This window comes from Anas platyrhynchos, chromosome 6 (genome assembly GCF_047663525.1).
Source record: "Anas platyrhynchos isolate ZD024472 breed Pekin duck chromosome 6, IASCAAS_PekinDuck_T2T, whole genome shotgun sequence".
NCBI lineage: Eukaryota > Metazoa > Chordata > Aves > Anseriformes > Anatidae > Anas > Anas platyrhynchos.
Window position 1 is genome coordinate 6,842,210 of NC_092592.1, and position 20,675 is coordinate 6,862,884.

General features: G+C 59.5%; 3 protein-coding genes across 8 annotated transcripts; 2 read left to right on the forward strand and 1 right to left on the reverse strand.

Annotated features, from left to right (window-relative positions):
* Positions 1-12: 12 nt before the first annotated feature.
* Positions 13-2,073, reverse strand: LRRC20 (leucine rich repeat containing 20). 3 transcript variants are annotated; one of them, XM_027460251.3, is made up of 4 exons: positions 1,843-2,032; positions 1,439-1,588; positions 1,126-1,293; positions 13-243 (listed from the first exon to the last, which is right to left on the reverse strand). In XM_027460251.3, the coding sequence occupies exons 1-4, from the start codon at positions 1,922-1,924 to the stop codon at positions 92-94; spliced, it is 552 nt and encodes a 183-aa protein (XP_027316052.1). In that variant the 5' UTR covers positions 1,925-2,032; the 3' UTR covers positions 13-91. The 3 variants fall into 3 exon arrangements, with proteins under 3 accessions (XP_027316052.1, XP_027316053.1, XP_027316055.1); XM_027460252.3 differs by having other exon boundaries at positions 1,439-1,737; positions 1,843-1,947; XM_027460254.3 differs by lacking the exon at positions 1,439-1,588 and having other exon boundaries at positions 1,843-2,073.
* A 1,347-nt stretch (positions 2,074-3,420) lies between these two features.
* On the forward strand, positions 3,421-6,011 carry EIF4EBP2 (eukaryotic translation initiation factor 4E binding protein 2). Its single transcript, XM_027460510.3, has 3 exons — positions 3,421-3,608; positions 4,633-4,815; positions 4,912-6,011. The coding sequence occupies exons 1-3, from the start codon at positions 3,470-3,472 to the stop codon at positions 4,941-4,943; spliced, it is 354 nt and encodes a 117-aa protein (XP_027316311.2). The 5' UTR covers positions 3,421-3,469; the 3' UTR covers positions 4,944-6,011.
* Positions 6,012-7,270: 1,259 nt separating this feature from the next.
* PALD1 (phosphatase domain containing paladin 1) lies at positions 7,271-19,961 on the forward strand. Of its 4 annotated transcripts, none has more exons than XM_027460373.3 (19): positions 7,271-7,412; positions 10,655-10,849; positions 10,992-11,094; positions 11,169-11,348; positions 11,568-11,732; positions 11,897-12,133; positions 12,226-12,374; positions 12,470-12,566; positions 12,645-12,749; positions 14,634-14,729; positions 14,870-15,004; positions 15,160-15,276; positions 15,356-15,535; positions 16,160-16,357; positions 16,436-16,576; positions 16,664-16,735; positions 16,901-17,041; positions 18,490-18,645; positions 19,643-19,961. In XM_027460373.3, the coding sequence occupies exons 2-19, from the start codon at positions 10,665-10,667 to the stop codon at positions 19,775-19,777; spliced, it is 2,592 nt and encodes an 863-aa protein (XP_027316174.2). In that variant the 5' UTR covers positions 7,271-7,412; positions 10,655-10,664; the 3' UTR covers positions 19,778-19,961. The 4 variants fall into 4 exon arrangements, with proteins under 4 accessions (XP_027316174.2, XP_027316173.2, XP_027316176.2 ...); XM_027460372.3 differs by lacking the exon at positions 7,271-7,412 and adding an exon at positions 10,113-10,518; XM_027460375.3 differs by lacking the exon at positions 7,271-7,412 and adding an exon at positions 10,427-10,562.
* Positions 19,962-20,675: the final 714 nt, after the last annotated feature.

A 20,675-nucleotide genomic window follows, 5' to 3' on the forward strand; every position in this document is an offset into this window, starting at 1 on the left:
CAGCGAGCAAAGTGCGTGCAACACACGTTTAATCGGGCGGTGTCAGCAGGTGGAGGCCGCGGGGAGGTCCTGCTGCAGCAGGCAGGACGTGTCAGGCTTCGGGGACGTCGCCCTCGGGTGACAGCAGCAGCTCGAAGGGGACGAGGGGCCGGACGAGCAGGCGCATGTCGGGGCACACGGGGTTGGCGCGCAGGTTGAGGCTCCGCAGAGAGGCCATGGAGGCCAGAACCTCCACCGGGACCTCTGCAGGAGGGAGAAAATTGGGGACAGAATGTCAGGGGGGATTCCTGGAGAAAGGGCTGGCGTTTTTACCCCCCAAAAAAACAGAGCAAGGGGTGCTGGGGAGCTGCAGCGCCCGTGTTTACAGCCTCTCCCCCCTCCTCTTCCTGCTTTTCCGAGTGGAACGGCTGGAGAAGGAGAATACGGGCATTAAAACGCAGCAAGGGGAAAAAAAAAAAAAAAGCAAGAAGCTTCTTTTCTAATTAAAGCCAACAGTAATTTTCCTCAGAGCAGAATATGATAATAACGGCGAAATAAAACCAGCTAGCTCAGATCAAAGGCTGCCGGGGAATCGGCGAGGGAAGGGATGACAGCTCCGACTAGGTGCACGCAGCTGCGTGGTGGCATCACCCTCGAGGAGCAAAAACACAGCTCCAGAAGCCCCTCGGATGAGTAGGGAAGGAGTTAAAAGCCCTGGCACTAATCTGTGCGTGGTTACACTGCAGCTTGAGAGCTCCTTGAGATGAAAAGGGCAGCTGGTGGCACTCACAGCCCGGATTCGGAGCGCAGGGGCTCCAGGCAGGCATTAATTGAGCTGCTTGTCCTCCTGTCTCCCTGGAGAACATCACCCACGGCCTCTGAGTGCCCAGCGGGTGACTCAGGAGCCTCCAGATACCGTCAGCCCGGCTCAGAGCCTGGTGGCAGCCCCAGCAGAAGACACGCAGGACCAGGAACCACACGTGGTTGGGATGGTTGGGATGGTGAGGGCACCAGCACCAAAACCCAAACCTTCTGCAACCCTCCTGCTGCTAAACTAAATGGAGGAGCCCAGGAGGAGGTCGAGGAGGAGCTGCACAGGCACCTCCTGCACCCCCAGCTTCCACCTCCATCCTCTCCCCATCTCACCTGCGATCTCGTTCCCTTCCAGGTCGATGCTCTCCAGGGCAGGGGCGGCCGCCAGGGGCTCGGGGAAGCGCCGAAACTTGTTGCGGGCGAGGTTGATGGCCCGCAGGTGCAGCAGGGACCCCAGCTCCTCGGGCAGCCGGTGCAGGAGGTTGCCCTCCAGGTTGAGCTCTGGAGGAGAAAAAAGGCGGAGAATTTGGGGGAGAAAAGCGCAGATTGCCCACTTTTTGCCACAAAACTCCTCCGGGGGACCACAAACACCGGGAGGAGTGTGCTGTGGGGTGATGTTCCTTGGGCTGTGGGGGCAGCCCCTCACCTCGCAGCTGGCTGAAGGTGGTGGCGAAGCGGCCAGCGAGGGCCCTGAGCTCGTTGTTGGCCAGCGAGATGCGGTGGATGCCCTCGGCGACGCTCCTCATGGCTTTGTAGATGCCGGCGGGGAAGGCCACCAGCTTGCAGTCGGCCAGGTCTACCCCGGGGAGAGCCGAGTGACGGCCGGGGGCAGGTGCAGGCCGGCGGCTGCCAAACGCCACGCTCGTCCTCCAAAAAAACCCACATGGGGACAGCGGGACGGGACACGCCTTTCCCTCACCCCCTCTTCCCAAGCAGGCCTCTCTGCTGCGGGACGAGGATTTGGGGAGAGGGCTGCGACCCCGTCCCCTTCCCCAGCTGCCTCCGGGCTTTGCGTTTTTGGGGATTTGCACTCGGGGGTCCCGGCCTTACCCAGGGCGTCCTCGCGGGCCTCCACCACCTCGTTCACCCTCCTGGCCACCCTGGCCACCGCCTCGCCCATCCGCCGCTGCATAGGGCCGCCGAGCCGGGGTGGCGGGTGGCTAAAAATAAAAAATAAGGCCCGGGACGCCTGCCCCGGGAGCTGGGGGGGCGATGGTGCCAGTGGGAGGGGTGTCCTGGATTTATTTTTGCTCGGGGTTTGGCAGCGGGGTGGGATGGGGGGGGTGGAAGCCGTGAGGAGGGTGTGGGGGGGTAAAGAATAGGTAAATCCTATGAATAAGCACACAAAAATATACAAATAAATGTACAAAAGTTTAAAAAAAAAAAAAAAAAGAAAGAAAAAAGCAAGGAAAAAATGCAAAGAAAAAATAAAAAATGAAATAATAAAATAATACTGAAAAATGTAAAACCTTTAAAAAAAAGTAAAAGGACAACAATAAAAATACAGAAAAAATAATTAAAAAAAGAAAACAAAAAGGTAAAAAGTACACAGATAAAAAAAATGCAAAAATATAAACCACAAAAATAAAAATGGGAAGAAAGCAAAAATTTAAAGTACAAACATAGATTAAAAATACAAAAATAAAAGATGATAAAAAGGTATCGGGTACAAAAATAAAAGGTACAAACATAAAAAAAAATGAAATACAAGAATAAGAAAAAGAAAGTACAGAAAATATAAAGAAAATTAAAAAAATAGAAAAACAAAAGATAATAAAACGGTAAAAGGTGCAAAAGTTTAAAAAAGACATACAATTTCAAAACAATAAACATAAGAAAAGAATAAAAAAGGTTAAAAGTCCAAAAGTAAAAAATACAAGCAAAAAATAATGAACTCACAAAAGTAATAAATAAGAAGTGGTAGAAAGCCCCAAAATAAAAAAATGTTAACATAAAAAATTCAAAAAGAGAAAAAAGAGAAAAGAATGAAAAGGTTAAAAGTTAGACAAACATAAAAAATATAAATAAAAAATACAAATAAAAATGCAAATAAAAATAAAAATAAAAAATAAAAATAAAAGAATACAAATTAAAAAAATAAAAATGCAAATAAAAAATAAAAATAAAAGAATACAAATTAAAAAATACAAATAAAAATACAAATAAAAAATAAAAATAAAAAATAAACATAAAAAATAAACATAAAAATAAAAATAAAAAATAAAAATAAAAGAATACAAATTAAAAAATACAAATAAAAATACAAATAAAAATATAAATAAAAAATAAAAATAAAAAATAAACATAAAAATAAAAATAAAAAATAAAAATAAAAGAATACAAATTAAAAAATACAAATAAAAAATACAAATAAAAAAAATAAAAATGCAAATAAAAAAATACAAATTAAAAAGTACAAATAAAAAAATCCAAGCATAAAAAATCCAAGCATAAAACAAACAAACATAACAACAGAACAATTAAAAAAATTAATCAAACCCCCCCCTCCCCCAACCCGTGGCGGCCACGTGGCGCCGCCTTCCGGAGCCGGGCCCCGAACCCGCGTCCTCGCGGTGTCGGTGCCGGCGCGCTGCCCGCTGCGCCACGTGTGCCGGGCGGGGGCTTGCGGCGGGCCCGCCCCGCGGTGGCGCCGCCCCGGGGACAATAGCGCGGGGCCATGGCGTCCGCCGGCGGCCGCCCGCCCAGCCAGAGCCGCGCCATCCCCACGCGCACCGTGGCCCTCAGCGACGCCACGCAGCTGCCCCCCGACTACTGCACCACCCCCGGCGGCACCCTCTTCTCCACCACGCCGGGAGGTAAGCGTGGCCCGCGGGGCGGAGCAGTTTTGCACACCCCCCCCACCCCCAACCCTCCGGTCCTCGAAAAAAAAGGGGAAAAAAAGCCTAAAATTGGCGGTCACCCACGCGTGACCCGCGCCCCGGGGCCGTCCTGCCCCCCCAGAGAGCGTGGGACCCCCCCCACAGCCGTCCCCACAGCGTGGGACCCCCCCCACGGAGCGTGAGACCCCCCCCACGAAGTGTGGGACCCCCCCCACGGAGCGTGGGACCCCCCCCACGCGGTTTGGGGACCCTGTACCCGCAGCGTGGGACCCCCTCATGGAGCGTGGGACCCCCCCACAAGCGGTGTGGGGACCCCCACGGAGCGTGGGAAGCCCCCACGGAGTGTGGGACCCCCCCACGCGTGGCGTGGGCACCCCCCGTCCCCACGCGGCGGCACCAGCCCCGTTAGGGCTTATTTAGGATTTCGGGGCGATCGCTGCGCCCTGATCCCGAAGCCACCTGGCGCAGGGGATCAATGGGGTTGGCGCCCCAAAATCCCACGGAACCGGGGAGCGCGGGCGGTGTTTTGGGGAGAAAAACCCCAAAACCCCTTTCCCCCCTCGCCGAGGGGGACGTCACCGCTCCACGGAAGCCGCTCGATGCCCGGCCTCCCTCCGACAGCCTCCGGCACCCCAGGGCCTCCGCGGAGGCTTTTGGAGCGTCCTTGGCTCCGCGCCGCGGTGTTGATCCAGCAGCGGGTTATCAGCGCTGATAAGAGGGCAGAGAGGCAGCGTGGAGCCGCGTCCTCCCTCCCCGAGCCTCCCCGAGCCTCCTCGGGTCTTCTCGAGGCTCCGTGGCTCGGGGTGGAGGCCGTGAGGGAGGCTGCGTGTCCTCGTGCGGTGGTGGCCGGCCAGCGGCGACTCCTTCTGCAAACAGAAGAGGCTCGGGGTGGGTCCGGGCGGCCGCCCAAATGCCTCCAAGCGGCGGAGGAGGAGGAGGAGGAGGAGGAGGAGGAGGAGGAGGAGGCCGGTTTGACGAAGGCCGTGTCCCCCCGCCCCAGGTACCCGCATCATCTACGACCGCAAGTTCCTGCTGGACCGCCGCAACTCGCCCATGGCGCAGACGCCGCCGTGCCACCTCCCCGACATCCCCGGCGTCACCAGCCCCGGTGCCGCCGCCGCCGACGAGCCCAAGGCGGAGGCCGGCAGCAGCCTGAGCAATCACGACGCGAAGCCGTCGGCGGGTACGGGCAGCGGGGCGAGCGGGGTGGCCCCTCCCGGGCCCCCGGGGTGTCCCCGCTTTGGGGATCCGCTCACGCCTCTCTCCGTCTCTCTTGCAGGGGACGACGCGCAGTTCGAGATGGACATCTGACCGGGCGCCCTCCTGCTCTCCTTCGCCATTTCCCAGATTTTTTCCTCCCGTTTCATTTTTTTTTTTTTTTTGTGTGTGTTTATTTTTTTTTTTTTCACCACGTCGCCTTCAGCTCCCGTACACCTGCCCCCTTCCCAAAACTTGTTTTAAGGAACAACTCCTGGAAATCGAGGGTTTTGGTTTTTTTTGTTGTTTTAGCAGCTGAGCTCCCCCGGAAAATTTCAGCAGCCGTGGTACCCGAGGAGGTACCAGCACCGCCGATGCTGCCCCTCCGGGTGGGGAAAAGTCTTTTGGGGTCCAGGTTTGACCCCGATGGCTCCCGGGCTCCCCGCTTCCACCGGGCAACGCAACGCGGCCGTGCGCTGCGAGCAGCCCTTGGTTTTACGATAAATATTTATATTTTCTGGTACTGAGCAAAAAAGGGGAGAACAGGAAAAAAAAAAAAAAGGAGAAATCTCACCCTCATGCCGGGGGGGATTTGGGATCTGGGGGGGGATTTTCTTTGCCAGGTACTGGCATCGGGGTGCTGCGTGAGTGGAGATGCGGATAGGCGTGCGGGTGGGTGCTTGTGACACGTGCACAGATATATATATGTTATATAGAGAGAGATATATTTTTTTTCCTTAAAATGACGATCCGAGGGGGTCCCTCGCGTCCTCGGGGCGGCGCGGAGCGGGGAGGGCGATGGCCGTCAGCCGCGCGGTGCCTCGCGGGACCGCTGCTCCCCGAGCCGAAAAAGCGATAATCCAAGGGACATCCTGCCTTTCTACGACTTTCTACGACGTTTCTACCGCTTTCTACCGAGTTTCTACGACTTTCTACCGAGTTACCTTTCTCGTTGTTCTTTTCTGTTGGTTTTTTTTGGCTTGTTTCTTAAACGGGATTCTGGCTGAAGAGCGAGGAGCGCCCGGCCTCTCGGGGCGGCTTCTCCGCTCTTCAGGGTTGTCGGTGGTTTTTGTTTTTTCTTTTTGGGGTTTTCCTGTCTCTTGAAAGAGGTGTTGGGGAGGAGAAGAGCTCTCACCGGTGGTTGCTGTTACAGCGAGGTCAATAAAGATCTTGGTTCTACGACTGCTGCCTGCGGGGGTTTTCGGCGCGGGGCGGAGGGCTGGGGGTGCCCCGCAGCGTCCCGTGCTCACCGAGGGCGTTTTGCCCCGTTTATTCGCGGGGTGGTGAATTGCTCCTCGAAAAAACAGGGCTGGGAACAAAATTCCACGTGCTGGGCACAAAATGCCTGCGCCTAAATCCTCGCACCGGGGCTGAGCCTGGGTGGGGTGGCGGTGGGATGCTCGCACCACGCCGCGTCCCGGCCTTTACCATTTTCGGGCTGCCTCCAGGCTCCGTTTACATTCCCTGCCCTCCTTCCCGGTGCCACCCGAACGTGTCAAGGCTCCTTCTCTCCTTCCCCTCGGCCTGCCGGGCTTCTGTAAATATTTACGTGGCCCCGTGCGAGCGAGGCGGCAGTGCTGGGGCATTTGGGGTCTCCACGGGAGGCTGTGCTGGTGTCACTCCCACAGTCCTGCCTGTGCTGTAGGGTTATAGGGCTGCGTGTGTTTGTGTCCCCAAAGGGGTGGGGGCTGCAGCTGGGGGCTGCGAGGTGCCAGGGGGTCCCCAAGGGGCTGCAAGGTGCAGAGGGGTCCCCAAGGGGCTGCAAGGTGCCAGGGGGTCCGCAAGGGGATGCGAGGTGCAGGGGGGTCCCCAGGGGGCTGCAATGTGTCAGGGGGTCCCCAAGGGGCTGGAAGGTGCCAGGGGTCCCAGGGGGGCTGCAGTATGTGGGGGGGACCCCTAAGGGACTGTAGGGTGTGGGGAAGGGGGTCCCAAGGATCTGCAATGTACCGGGGTGTCCCCAAAGGTGCTTCAAGGTGCCAGGGGGTCCCCAAGGGGATGCGAGGTGCAGGGGGGTCCCCAAGGGGCTGCAAAGTGCCAGGGGGTCCCCAGGGCGCTTCAAGGTCCCAGGGGGTCCCCAAGGGACCGTGTGTGTGTGGGGGGGGTCCCCAAGAAGCTGCAAAGTGCCAGGGGGTCCCCAGGGCGCATCAAGCTACCGGGGTGTCCCCAAAGGGCTGCAAGGTGCGGGGGGCTCCCCAAGGGGCTGCAGCGTCCCGGGGGGTCCCCGGCCACCCCCGCTGGGTCCCTGCCGTCCCTGTGCCCCTTCCCACGGCCCCGCGGGGGGCTCTGCCCGGGGGGGGGGGTCCCGAGGGGGGGTCCCTGCCCCGGGGCGGTTCCTGCGCGGGGCTCGGGCGGAGCGCGGCGGTCATTGGAAGCGCTGGGGAGGCTGAAACCCGCCCCCCCCGGCCCTCCCCGCCCGCCGACGGACAGACGGACGGGCGGCCGGACGGGCGGACACACGGCCGGCCAGACGGACGGGGGTGGGGGGCGGCCGTGGGGCTGCGCCTCCAGCCCGGGCCCCTCTGCCCCTATTATGGGGCCGGCCCGGAGCAGCCCCCCGAGGAGCTGAGTTGGGGTCGCAGCCAGGTACCGGACCGGGGAGGGGGTCGGGGGGGGAAAGGCTGCGGCACACAGAGGGGCGCGCACCGTGGGGGATGCTCGAGCCCCTGTTGGGGTGCTTGGGGGGAGGCTCGACCCCATGTAGGGGTGCGTGGGGGGACGCTGGAGCTCCTGTGGGGGTGCTTGGGGGGATGCTCGAGCCCCTCTGGGGGCGTTTAGGGGGTGCTTGAGACGCTATGGGGGCGTTTTGGGGATGCTCGACCCCATACGGGGGTGTTTGGGGGAAGCTCGTTCCCCCGTGGGGGTGCTCGGGGGGATGCTTGGCCCCATATGGGGGTGTTTGGGGGGATACTCGTCCCCTAGGGGGTGTGTTTGGGGGATACACATCGTTAATTCTGCCCTATAACTGCGCTTTGCCCCATCCCCGAGCCCATCTTAGCAATTCCCCTAGGGTTTTGTAGAAAATCCCACCCGGACCCCCCCAAAACTCCTTCCCCAAGCACCCAGACGCCGTCCGGCTCTGCTGGCGGCACTGGGGCTGGGTTGGGAAGCAAGCCCACCTCCCCATCCCTTTTTCTTTCTTTTGCCCTTCTCACCACCCCAAAGCCAGGACCGGCGCCCCATTTCCCACCGAATAGGGCACGGTGATGGGGACCCCCCCCCCGAGCTGTTTTTTTCCCAGCAAATTATTTCCAGATTTACCAAGGGACATGGGCAAACGTCCCCATGGGGTTAGCGCAGTGCCGGGGGTCCCGTGGGGTGCAGGGTGAGGTTTTGGGGTGCTCCGGGGGTGAGAAACGCTCTGGGCTTTCTAGGAAACTTCTGCTGGTTGAGATGTGGCGTTGGCCGGCTGTGCCAGCTCGTTAAAATTACTAACGAGGCTGGAAATCCAGGCTGGGCAGCGCAGAGGTGGCTTCCCAAGGGCGCCCGGCGTGTGCGCAGGGAGCAGCGGGAGCCCCCAGAGCCCTGCCTGGCATCTTCCTCTCGAGCCGCAGCCTGCTGGAGCCTCATTTTTGGGGTGGGAAAGGCAAAATTCCCCCAGGAGGAGAGCCCCGGGGCATCGCCCCCTTGCTCCCCATCGCCAAGCGCTTTTAGGGTCGGTTTCAGGGCTTTTTGGGGTCGAGCGGCTTGCTCCCAGCTCCAGGGGTGTGTTATTTCTCACCTTTCCTTTTTAGCTTTCTTTTCACTCAAATTTAGCAGCTTCCTTCCAGCACAGTGAGAGAAGCCCCGTTCCCATCCTGCACCCCGTGGGCACGGGCTGGGTTTAGGGGAAAACTCCAGGACAATTTCGGTGCCTCCGCCTGCGCCCAGGTGGGGAGGATTATTTCCCCAACTTGTTTTCTCTGGGCTAAAAGCTGAATCTGCAAGCAGAAAGGGGAGGCAGGCCTCGCTTCCTTCCCTTTTCCACCTTTGAAATGAATTTTATTTAACACTTTTTCTACTTTTTAAGCCAGGCAGTGTGCCCCAGCACGCCGCCAGCGTGCCCTTCTCCCCGCTGCCCAAAAACAAGAAGCGCGAGCTCAGCACCGGTGCTCCCTCCCCGCCGCAGAGAGGATGTGCCGTCTGTTTGTTTGCTTTTTTTTTATTTTATTATTTTTCATTGAATATTTTTTTCTTTTTTTTTGGGAAAAGAGGGTGAGAGAGCACGGGCAGCGCCGGGCTCCATCACTTCCTCCCTGCCGGCTCGGCGGTGCCGCGTGCTCCCCGCTCCATCCGGCAGCCGCGGCGCTTCCTGCCGGCGCAGCAGCGGGGAACACCACAAACTGCCCCTTTTTGGCCCAAATCCTCATCTTTTGGGGACCGTCGGGGCTGCGTCCCCGCTCTGCACAAAGCCGGGGCGGCGCTGGCTGCGGCTTTCTCCCCCCGGAGCCAAGCCCGTGTGGTGCCCTCAGCGAAGGGCATCGCCTGTCCTAATTTAGGAAGCTGCTAATCACCGGCTAGCACGGACAGGGTGTAATTTGGGGCTTTCTCCCAGGGAGAGGCCGCGTCGCGTTGGCAGGGCACGAGGGCGGATGAGGAAAAGCAACGGTGGCACCGTCGCCCCTATAAACCAGGGCAAAAAAAATCCCAAATCCTCGCCTAGCCGCACAGCGCGGAATAAACCCAAATGCCCCAACCAGGGGGGGATGCGGGCGGTGATTTATTTGTCCCCGCTCGTCCCGCTGACAATGAGGTGGCCGGGCAAGTGCACGCTTCCTCCCGGCCGTGGCAGATGCATCCTGCAGCTGGGGCCCCCCCGCTATATTTAGGCTATTGTGAGCGCCGCCTTTGGGCCCCCGCCAGCTCCCCGCGGGGGGACCGACCCGGCCTCGTGGTCTGCCCGCGGATAATTCGGGGGCCGACGAGGCTGTGGAGGGCTTTTGGGGTGGGAAATGCCCGCCGGTGAGTGGAAACACCGCCCTTTTTCCACCAGCAGTTTGCCGTGTGGCTTGCGAGCGGGATTTTTTTATCGATTCTCTGTTATTTAGGGGACGTGGGGTGGCTTTCCACCTAAAATCCAGCCTCCTGCAGAGCCTGGCTGTGCGCGCGCCTTCCAGCGCATGCTGTGCCCATCCAGCAAGCCCGAGTGTTTGCTCTAAAAGCAAGAAAAACTCCTTTTTTTTTTTTTTTCCCCCGCTCTTCCCAGCAGGGACAGTCGGTGCTTTGTCCCGGGGTGGCCGAGCGTGGCGGGATGCTCCTGGCTGTCCTCTGTCTTTGGGGACGAGCGGGCTCCGCGCTCCCGATCCAATCCCTCCTCTGTGAGCACACGCGTGTGCGTGCATGGAGCTTGCACGCGTGTGCACGCCCGCCCTCGTGCACGCACACGCCCCCCCCGTGAGCACACACACGTGCGGGAGGGGAGCCCGGGAGGAAATTCGGGCCACCCGAAACGCCCAGCAAGATTTCCTGGCTTCCCGAGCCTTTTCCACGTTGCTGGCGGGGCTCATGGCTGTCCTGCGGGGCCGGGAAGCCGCCGGGTCACTCTGCAGTGCCATCTGCTGACTCATCAGATTTTGGGGCCCGGATCCCGGCTCTCTCCTTCCCCCTCCGCTCCCGCAAACCCAGCCCTGATGGCGGAGGGGCCGCGGAGCCGGGAGCTGGGCTGCACCGGGGCCGGACCCTGCCCGGCGGAGGACGAGGGGGGAGAAAGCCCGTAAGGAGCGCGGGAAGGAAACCGGAGAGCACGGGAAGGGCTGGGTTCGTGTTTCTTCGGAAATGGGCCTCTCCTCGCCGCGCCGGGCGGCCGAAAAAATCCCTCTCACCTCCCCCCTGCTTGTTTTCCCCTGCAGCCGCCTGCGGATGATGGGTACGACCGCCAGCGCGGCGCAGCAGAGCGGCCCGGCCTCCGCCTTCGAGAGCGTGCACGGCATCGGGACCATGGAGGACCAGCGCTCGCTCAGCATCCACTCCTTCCAGACCCTGGGGCTGCACAACAGCAAGGCCAAGTCCATCATCACCAACAAAGTGGCGCCCGTGGTCATCACGTGAGTCGGGGCGGCCGTTTGGTGGCCCCGTTGCGTTGGGTGGCCCTACTGCACGCTCCCGTCCCACTCCAGCAAAAAAAAATCTCTTTTTTTTTTTTTTTTTAATTTTTTTTTGGTGACTCTACCATATATTTTCCCCAAGGTACAACTGCCGGGAGGAGTTCCAGATCCATGACGAGCTGCTGAAGGCCAACTACACGGTGGGGCGCATCTCCGAGGCGGCGCCGGAGCACTACCTGGTGCAGGTGGGCATCGCCGCGCCTGGCCCCCCCCTGCCACCCGCTCTGGGAGCCGGCTCCATCTCTTTCTCACCCCGCAGGGGAAATATTTCATGGTCAGGGACGTGCACGGCAAGCTGGACGTCCTGAACACCACCGGCAGCTGCGGCGCCCCGAATTTTCGGCAAGCCAAGGGCGGCTACGCGGTGTTCGGCATGGGGCAGCCCAGCCTCAACGGCTTCAGGCTGCTCCTGCAGAAGCTGCAGAGGGAGGGCCACAAGGTTGGTGCGGCTCAAAATCGGGGAGTTTCTGCTTTTATCTGTGGGACAGGAACAGTGGGGGCATGGGGAAGCAATGGGAGATCTTTGGGGAGAGTGGCCTACGTGCTCCAGAGCTGCTGGCCATGGAGGAGGGAAGGCTTTGGGAAGGTTTTTGGGAAGCCTTGTCCTAAAACGAGCGGTGCCATCCCCGACATGGCTCATCCGTGGCTGTCTTTCCAGGAGTGCGTCTTCTTCTGTGTCCGCGAGGAGCCCGTGCTCTTCCTGCGGGTGGAGGGCGACTTCGTGGCCTACACGCCGCGGGGCAAGGACAGCCTCCACGAGAACCTCCATGGCCTGCGCCGGGGGCCGCGCGGGGAGGACCTGGAGCTCACCATCCGCAAAGAGGTGATGGCAGTGGGGCCGTGGCAAGGGCCACCAGGCTCTGACGCTCATCTCCACGTAGTTTGGTGCCCAACAGAGCAAAGACTTGAGGACCCGAGGCGGAGACGGCCCCTTTTGGGTGTCCCGCGGTGGGGTTGGGTGCTGACGGCGATCCCTGTCTCCTCCAGATCCACGACTTTGCCCAGCTGAGCCAGGGGGTCTACTACGTCTACGACGACATCGAGCGGCTGCGGGACGAGCCGCGGGCCGTGCGGGTGCAGGGCGAGGAGGACGTGCAGGTGACGGGGGAGGTGTACCGCCGGCCCGTCTTCCTCCTGCCCGCCTACCGCTACCACCGCCTGCCCCTGCCCGCCCACGGCGCCCCGCTGGAGGAGCACTTCGACGCCTTCATCCGCTTCCTCAGGGTGAGGCGGGGGAAAGCGCCGGATCTGCGAGGGTTTGGGGTGCTGGGGTTTGCTTTCTGCAGCTCTTTGGGGCCCACCTCCTTTCCTCCTAGGAGAGCCCCGGCCTCCTGCTGCGGGACCCCAGCAGACCCCCCCCGGCGCTGCTCTTCAGCTGCCAGAGTGGCGTGGGCAGGACCAACCTGGCCATGGCCATGGCCACCCTCGTCCTCCTCCACCACCGCGGAGCCACGCAGAAGCCCGAGTAAGCAGGGACTGTCCCCGGGGCCGTGGGGGACCCCGGTGGGCATGGGTTTGATGCCCCCTTTCTTTAATTTTCCCTCCTGTCCCCATGGGCAGTCCCCAGCCGCCGGCCAAAACGTTGCCGAGGGCCAGGTTTCGGGTGATCCAGAGCTTCATCGAGGTGGTCCCCAAAGGGCAGCAGATGGTGGAGGAGGTAAGCGGGGAGCTGCACAGCCCCGTAGAGCTCGGGGTGGGCAAGGAGGGCTCCGCTGACCGGCTCTCCCCATGCAAGGTGGACAGCGCCATCGCCTCCTGCTCGGAGATGCACGACATGAAGGAAGCCGTCCACGAGGCCAAGAAGAAGCTGGAAGGGATTGGGGAAGACCGCCAGAGCCAGGTACCACCGCCCGCACGGCTTTGGGGGGGCCAGGAGCAACAGCTCCCCGCTCAACACTGCGCCACGCTGAGCCCCGGGGTGTCAGCTGGGGGCCCTCGTTAGCGAGCCGTTAATTAGAGGATGGCTCGGCCTCTTGGCAGCAGTAATTCACAGAAATGTTTCTGTGAGCGGACGGGAAGAATGTAAATTGTGGAAATCTGCGACTTCCTGCGCCCTGGAAGCGTCCCAGGGACATGTGAACCTGGAAGGTTGGGGCACGGGGCGTTTGGGGTTGTTTTTTTTTGGTTGAGGGCTGTGAAGTTGGGGAAATCTGCTCTTCCTGGGCATTGCCGCTGCCTCTGGTAGATGCACGTAGGCCAAAAAAAATTATAAAATATTATTTTGTCATCTCTGAAACTGGGGAACCGGCAGGTTGAGGTCCAGCAATTCTCCTGCCTCTCCCAGCCAGCTCTCGGCCGGCAGAGACAGCGCAGACCCCAGGTGCGCCCGGCTCATCCTTTAACTTCCCTTCCAGCCTTTTTGGAGGCGAATTTTTCCATCTGAGTGATGAATGAGCCGCTAGAGCCGGAAGCCCCAAATTTCCCCCATCGGTTCCTTTTTTTAGGGTGGATTTGGGTCCGTTTGGTGCCGCTCCAGGTGGTGGCACGAAGCTGTGTGCGCTCGGCCACGGGGCCAGGTGTGGGTGCAGCCACGGGGGCACCCGTGGGTGCCCAGGCTGGGTGCCTTGGGGGTGAAAGGTTCCCTGGGTGACCCTCTCCTCGCACCGGGGAGGGCTGCTCCTTGTCTTCCACGATGGCAGAAAACAAATGGCCGGGGATTGCCGTAAATTAGCCGAGAGGAGTGTTTATTTGAAGTCTGCACATAGTGAGAGCACGTTTAAACAATGGCCAGGGGCCAGGAAAATGTGCCGGGGGGGGGACACGGGTGGGGGGAGAGGCCGAGAGGAAAGGCACGGAGGATTTATCCCACGAAGAACTGCCCCGAGCTGGGTGGAAAAAGCGGAGATTTAGGTCCTGGCGCGATGCAGGGGCTGGGGTGGGATGCTCGGCCGCATCCTGGTGGTACCCTGCCCTCCCCGGTCCCACCCCGGCACAGCTTCATCCTTATGTGCACCTCCTAAATCTCAGGGTTCCCATCGTGTCTAGGATGGGGTTTTGCTTTCAGGGAAGGAGGACTGGGTGTACGTGGCCCCCAAACTCGAGGTCGGGTGGTTCCTGAATTGCAGAAAGTCCCCAGGTTACCAGCTTGCAGCCCCTGGGGAAACCCAGCAGCCAGAAGCACCTCGGCCGTAGAGGTGCCTGGGGTGGTGTGAGCACCTTGCATGGATCAACCCCCCTCCGTTTGGGTTTTGCTCTCTGTCAGCATCTGGACATTGTCTCTCCGGGACAGGCAGGCAGCTTGTGTCCTGTTGGACCCGCTCCCGGCGCGTCCCTGGGTGAAGGGGAAGGCTTTGTTTGATCCGAAAGGCGAATTTATGGCTCTGAGCATCACTCGGTGTGGAAAAACTCGAAATGTTTCATTTTAAAACTAAACAAAAAAAAAAAAAAAAAGCAGCAAAAACGATTCCAGATAGGGTTCTGTAGGGTTTTCACCCCCTCCTCGTTTGGAAGCGGTTTCTTTCCAAGCAAACAACTCGGTGAAGTTAGTGTAAATACGCAAAAAAAAAAAAAAAAAATTAAAAAATGAAACCTTCTAAGGGATTTCAGTGGGATTTCGATCTCCTTTTCCCCCCAAATGACTGTTTTAAAATGCTTTGGGCCAGCTTGCTCGCTGCTCTTCTGTGCCAGCTCGTGGGGCTCTCCTGCCCTGCGTGCGGGGCTCCAGGAGAAGGGGCTCTGGCTCCGGCTCCGTGCTGGCCGTGACTCCACCCGTGCTTGCTTCCAGGGGGGCAGCACCAAAGACCACTGCCTCCAGAGGGTCCAGCAGAGCCTCGAGCGCTATTTCTACCTGGTTGCCTTCAACTACTACCTTCACGAGCAGGTAAGGGTGGCGGGGCCACCTCCGAGCTGCCGCGGCCGGGAGCGCCGGGGGGGTTTTGGAAGCGCGCGGAGGCGGAGAGGTGCCGGGCAGGGGGAGCGAGCCCAGGCTGACGGCGCGCCCCCCCGGCCCCCCGCCGGCAGTACCCCCTGGGCTTTGCCCTCAGCTTCAGCAGGTGGATGTGCCGGCACCCCGAGCTGTACCGGCTGCAGGCGGACATCGGTTTCCCCGAGCTCGCCGTCCCCGGGGACCTCCTGGCCAAGGGGGCGCGGGTGCTGGTGAGTACCCGTCCCGGTGCCCGACCCCGGATCGGTTTGGCGGGGTGGGAGGAGCGGGGTCGCTCCGTGGCAGGGCAGGAGGGGAGTTTTTGGGGGTCCTCGGGTCCAGGTGCTCGGTGAGGATGGGGCGCCCAGCCCTGTCTGCCCCGCTGCAGGTGGCGGACGAGCGCTTCTGCCCGGACGTGCTGAGCACCGTCAAGGAGATGAGCGTGGCCAATTTCCGACGGGTGCCCAAAATGCCCATCTATGGGACGGCGCAGCCCAGCTCCAAGGTGAGGAGCACGCACCCTGCACAGGGCAGGGCCACCCCTCAAAGTGCCGTCCCCTCACCACGGCCACCCTTTCCCCTAGACCCTCGGGAGCGTGCTGCGGTACCTGACGGACGCGAAGAGGAAGCACTCGCGCATCCTGTGGGTCAACCTGCGGGAGGAGGTGGTGCTGGAGGGGAACGAGCAGGTCTACACGCTCAGGGAGCCGGGGAGCCTCGACGAGCTCGTCCCCGTGCCCGCCTCCACGCCCGAGCAGCTGGAGGTGAGCCTGGGGTTTTGGGGTGCCTCATCCTGCCTCGGGGCAGGAGGGACGAGGGGAGGGTGGACAAAGGTTGCACCAGGACGCTGGGGGATGCTCCCCAGTGCTGCTTCTGGCTGTGCTGCTGATCTCCTCCTGGCCTCTGTCGTGCCCTTCCTCTTCTTCGTGCTTCCAAACGTTACCCTCTGGCCCATTTGAGCTAAATTTGACCTCGTTTTCCGTTCTTGCGAGGTTTTTGCAGATAAACAGCTGGATGTGGGACAGAGGCGTAGGTCGTGTTCCCGCTGAGGGAAAGGCATCTCCCCCTCTGTACAGCCCTCCTGAGAGATGTGCACAGGGAAACCGGGCTCTGTTAGTCCCTCAGCCCTCACTGCTCCTTTTTTGGGGCTTTTTTTGGGGGCAGGGAGTGGGGTTCAGCTGCCAGCAGCACCATGGTGGCACGGAGGAGCTTTGTGGGGTCCGGGAGGACTGGGGTGCCCACGGTCCCTGGGCAGAAGTGGAGGGCATGGTACATGGGTCTGTGTTGGCTGCAGGGTGGTTGAGAGGGGATTAAAAAAATAAAAATAAGAGGAAGAGGTGGACGAGGAGCGGGTTTGGTGAAGGTGAGGGCTCCTCCATCCTCTGCAGAAGCTCGAGGCCGCGCTGAAGGGCGACCTGCTGAAGTCGCAGCAGTGGCTGGAGGTCTACCTGGAGGCGGAGAAGCAGATGAAGATGTTCAAGAGCTGCCTGACCACCCAGGAGATCTTCAACCAGCACAAGAGCACCTGCCCGGGCCTCACCTACCGCCGCATCCCCATCCCCGACTTCTGTGCCCCCAAGGAGCAGGTACCGCCCGTGGCCCCTTGTCCCCTCGCCTGGGTGGGGGGCAGCACCCTCCTTAAATCCAAACTTCGCCCTCGGCAGGACTTTGACCGGCTGCTGGAGGCGATGAAGACCACCCTGGCCGAGGACTCGCGGGCAGCCTTCGTCTTCAACTGCGCCAGCGGCCGGGGCCGGACCACCACGGCCATGGTCATCGCCGTGCTGGCGCTCTGGCACTGCGCTGTGGGTACCGGTGCCGTGGCTCGTGGGGAGCTGGGGGGGTTGGCCCTACAGGCACCTAACTCCCCGACCCTCCCTGCCCCTCCACAGGGCGTCCCCGAGGCGAGTGAGGATGAGATCGTGAGCGTGCCCGACGCCAAGTACACCAAGGGGGAGTTTGAGGTGAGTCCTGCAGCTGCTGTAGGGTCTCCCGTGCCCTACAAGATGCGCCAGCCCGCCTCGCCTGGAGGGAATAGGGCCTCCCCTGGGCCAGGAGGTGAGCACAGGCATGGGGAGGTTGGGTTGGGGGCTGCAGGTGGAGGCCCTTTTGCTTTGTCCCCGCTGCAGGTGGTGATGAAGGTGGTCCAGCTCCTGCCTGACGGCCACCGGATGAAGAAGGAGGTGGACATGGCCCTGGACACGGTCAGCGAGACCATGACGCCCATGCACTACCACCTCCGGGAAATCATCATCTGCACCTACCGGCAGGTGGGCAGCACCTCCCGGCCCCTTTCCATTTTCGGGACCCTGGGGAGGACGGCCAGATCCTGCAGCAGGGCAGGATTTGTAACCAGGGGGATGCTGGGGCTCCTTCGGCGGTGGCTTTTGGGGTCTTCCACGGGTTTCCCAAATGCCGTGGGACATCCCAGCACAGCCTGCGCGCTCTTGGCTCTCACCACAACTGATTTAGGGGGGCTGAACGGAAAGCAGAGGGTGAAGGTGGTGTTTTTTCCACCCTTTGGGGTCCCTCACCCAAGGTGCTGGGGTGGTGGTGGTCCAGCACCCCGTGCACCCCTCTCCGAGCCGCGTCCCGGCGCTGCAGCCGGCAGAGGGCAGGGCCGCTCCGTCCCCATCCCCGCTGGCTCTGGCGGGGAGCTGCTCCCATGAATTAGCAGCATTATTTCTCAGAAGACGCCCGCCCGTTCCCGCGACCTCCCTGCCCCTCTCCTGGTGCTTGGCAGCGAGGAGCAGCTCAGGGCTGTTCCTGGGCCGCATCCTGTTTCCCGGCCAGCTGCCTCCAGCCCGGCCTGATGGGGAAGGGAGATAAGCAGGGAGCCATCCGCTGCCCGGCTCCCCTGCCATAGGAAGAGCCTTTTGTTGCCACTTTGGAGAGGGCTTGCTTTTTTTTCCCTTTTTTTTCACCCAAAAGTGAGCCCGGGATGGGCAGGCTCCGCGGGGACATCTCTGCTCCGGCTGGCAGATGCAAGCTGGGAGAAACGGGCGTGCTTCCAGGCACCCCAAACCCCCTTCTGGGCTTTGCAAAATGGGTTTGGGTCGCACCCTGCTCTTTGGGTGGGTGGGAGCAGCTTTCGGAGCCTTGCAGGGGATGCTCCGCAGGATTAGGACGCTCGGGAGGGAAGGACAGTGTGTGGTGCTCGGCTCGGATTCCTCCCCAGCCCTTCCCATCCCAACCCAGGAGGAAAAAATAGGTTGATGCATTCCTTCCGCTGCCGGCAGATGTGTTGTTTGGGGAGGTTTCCTCGGCAGGAGCCGGCAGCAGAGAGCCGCCTGCTTCCTCCCAGCCCGGCTGCTGCAGAGCTATCCTGGGTTTGCTGCAGCGTTTTTTGGGATAATCGCTATGAGGATAACAATCTGCGTTAGGTTTCTCGGTTTATTGGTCATTTCTGCGGGGCCACGCTGCTCTGATCCTGCTTGTGGTCTTTAACCCAGTTGTGCCCTCTCCATCTGCCACTTCTGGGCTTCGAGCAGGGTTAGAAACACTCACAGAAGCCACATCAGGACGCACTCTACCCAAATATCGGCGTGTGCGCGCAGAGGAGATGTCTTTACCCAGGGCAGACGTGATCTCACAGTCCTGCCGTGAACAGGGCTGCAAAGTTGGGGAAAAAATACAAAGAAATGAAAGTATGTTGCTGGAAGCAACAACCTGATGAGGGCTCAGGCTGCTGAGCTTCTTTTTGTCCCTGCGCTTCCAGGGGCGGTCGGGCAAGGACGAGCAGGAGCGGCGGCTGCTGCGGCTGAGGAGCTTGCAGTACCTGGAGCGCTACATCTACCTGATCCTCTTCAACGCCTACCTGCACCTGGAGAAGAAGGACTCCTGGCAGCGGCCCTTCAGCCTCTGGATGCGCGAGGTAGGGCTTTTATTTGGACCAGAGTTTGGAGTGATAGGAAGGTGCCTCCGTTCTCGGCCATTATTCTGCACGTGCCATCATCATGCACGTGGAACGGGTGCTGGACCCAGCCCACTCTCACCTCTCATCGCAGCCCGAAGCACCAGCTCTGAGCACTCCCAGGTCTCAAAAGGCTCTGGTTGCAACACAGCATCCTAAATAATCTGTTCGTTAACCTACCTGGATGGAGACACACAGGGTTTTAGGAAAACGCTGCACCTCGGCGAGCTGGGAGAGCCTCGTCCCTTGCCCCGTGCTGCTAATCTGTGCTGGGAAATATTCCTGGTGCCAGGTCCTCCTCCTAGCTCAAGTCCAGGAGGTTGTATCCTGTACGTTTGCATAGGGACGTCCTTACAAAGCACCCCGTATTTAATTTTTTATCGCATTTTGATGTGCAAAACACACTGTGATGCTCCTTGTCCCTCCCCTTGCTCCAGCTCCTTGACCCCAGCCTCGCTCCTCAAGGCACACCTCGGGGGAGGAGGGGGAAGACCTCAAATCCAAGAAATCCCCTCCAGCCGCATTGTTCTGGAAGAAATTTTGCTCTTTTCCTCATCCTGGGCTTACCCCTGCCTCCTGTGCCCCTGTTTTCGGGGAGGAGGTGCGCCCCACCGCGCATCAAAGGAGCCTTTGGCTCCACGCGGTGCTCCAGCACAAGCTTTGCATTTTCAGTTCTTTCTCAAAAAAAAAAAAAAAAAAAACATCAACAAGGCGACATTGTAACTTCTTTTCCGGAAGGGTGCCAAAGCTAACAAACCATAAAGCTGCTTATAAAACCATTCAGCAGCTGGAGGGAAGCTCGGGGAGGGGTCGGTGCCACGCAGGCGGTGGTCCGTGCCTCTCCGCGGCTTGGGGTCGCGCACGGGGACATCGCGGCCGCTGCTCCCCGTCCTCTTTATGGGGTTGGAGGACGGGTGGAGGGTGCAAAACCGCCTCAACCTCTCCGCTCTGCTTCCAGGTGGCGGCCGTGGCCGGTGTCTACGAGGTGCTGGACCGGCTGGGCTTCCCTGAGCTGGAGGGGCCGGAGGACGAGGAGCCGCTGCGGAGGCTGCGCGGGCGCTGGCGGGCGCAGAGCCGCGGGGACGTGGTGTAGGGGGACGGAGAGGGATGCTGCCTTCAGGAAAATAGACTGTTTGCCCCTGAAAAAACAAAAATTAAAAAAAAAAAATAATGATGGGGAGAGGGAGGGAGGGGATAGCCCCGAAGCTACTACCTTCAGGAGAAGAATTGAGGGGGTTCTTCACGCCGCAATAAAAGGGTTGTAAATTAAACAAAAAGCTGTCGGACAGGTGCTTAATGCTGAGCGTGCTGTGGGTGTGTATGCCTGGGTTGGGGCTCACGGAGGCGGTGGTCCTTGCACATCTGGGGATTTTTAGTTTTGGGGTGTATTTGCTTGTTCCTCCTGATTTTCAGCTGTGGATGGGGCTGGGGTGCAGCAGTGGGAAGGCAGGGGGTGAGTGGGAGCCTTGCCTCTGAGCATTAGGACGGGGGAAGATCCATCTGGAATATGCTTACAGGCATAATCAGTGCTGCAAGATTTATTTTTAATTAGGTGATTGGGTGCAAAATGGAGTTAAGGAAGAAAGGGTGCTCAGTGGGGCACCCCGTCCCTGCAGGCTGGGACGGGATGGGGCAATAGGGCCGGATGCGGGGCAGCAGAGCAGCAGCACACGCTCCATCTGCCCCAGCAGCCACTTTCATCCGCTGCCAGCGGCAGGAGGTGCAGACAGCAGAAATTAAAAAGCAGAGGGTGGAAAAAAAAAAAAATTAAAAATAGCAAGAGGTTTTTTTTTTTTTTTTTAGAGCGTTGGCATGGCTCCTGCTGCAGTTTGAGAGCCCCACTTCCCCGAAGGTTCCCTCGATGGTGTTTTATTTCTGCCTTAACCGGGTGTTTTGGTTTTCCTTTTTAAATGCAAAAATATTTTGTCCCAGCTGGGTGTTTTCTGTTCATTTTTTTAGCGATGGGAATGGGCTCACGGGGAATAATGGGA

What these genes read in the sequence shown, in the direction of transcription:
- EIF4EBP2 (XM_027460510.3), top strand. Translation starts at nt 3,470, where the DNA reads ATGGCGTCCGCCGGCGGCCGCCCGCCCAGCCAGAGCCGCGCCATCCCC. An exon ending in CTTCTCCACCACGCCGGGAG is followed by an intron (nt 3,609 to 4,632) that starts GTAAGCGTGGCC and finishes CCCCCGCCCCAG; the next exon opens with GTACCCGCATCATCTACGAC. An exon ending in CGACGCGAAGCCGTCGGCGG is followed by an intron (nt 4,816 to 4,911) that starts GTACGGGCAGCG and finishes TCTCTCTTGCAG; the next exon opens with GGGACGACGCGCAGTTCGAG.
- LRRC20 (XM_027460251.3), bottom strand. Translation starts at nt 1,924, where the DNA reads ATGCAGCGGCGGATGGGCGAGGCGGTGGCCAGGGTGGCCAGGAGGGTG. An exon ending in CACCTTCAGCCAGCTGCGAG is followed by an intron (nt 1,294 to 1,438) that starts GTGAGGGGCTGC and finishes TTTCTCCTCCAG; the next exon opens with AGCTCAACCTGGAGGGCAAC. An exon ending in GGAAGGGAACGAGATCGCAG is followed by an intron (nt 244 to 1,125) that starts GTGAGATGGGGA and finishes TCCCTCCTGCAG; the next exon opens with AGGTCCCGGTGGAGGTTCTG.
- PALD1 (XM_027460372.3), top strand. Translation starts at nt 10,436, where the DNA reads ATGGCGGAGGGGCCGCGGAGCCGGGAGCTGGGCTGCACCGGGGCCGGA. An exon ending in CCAAGGGGGCGCGGGTGCTG is followed by an intron (nt 15,005 to 15,159) that starts GTGAGTACCCGT and finishes GCCCCGCTGCAG; the next exon opens with GTGGCGGACGAGCGCTTCTG. An exon ending in CCACGCCCGAGCAGCTGGAG is followed by an intron (nt 15,536 to 16,159) that starts GTGAGCCTGGGG and finishes CATCCTCTGCAG; the next exon opens with AAGCTCGAGGCCGCGCTGAA.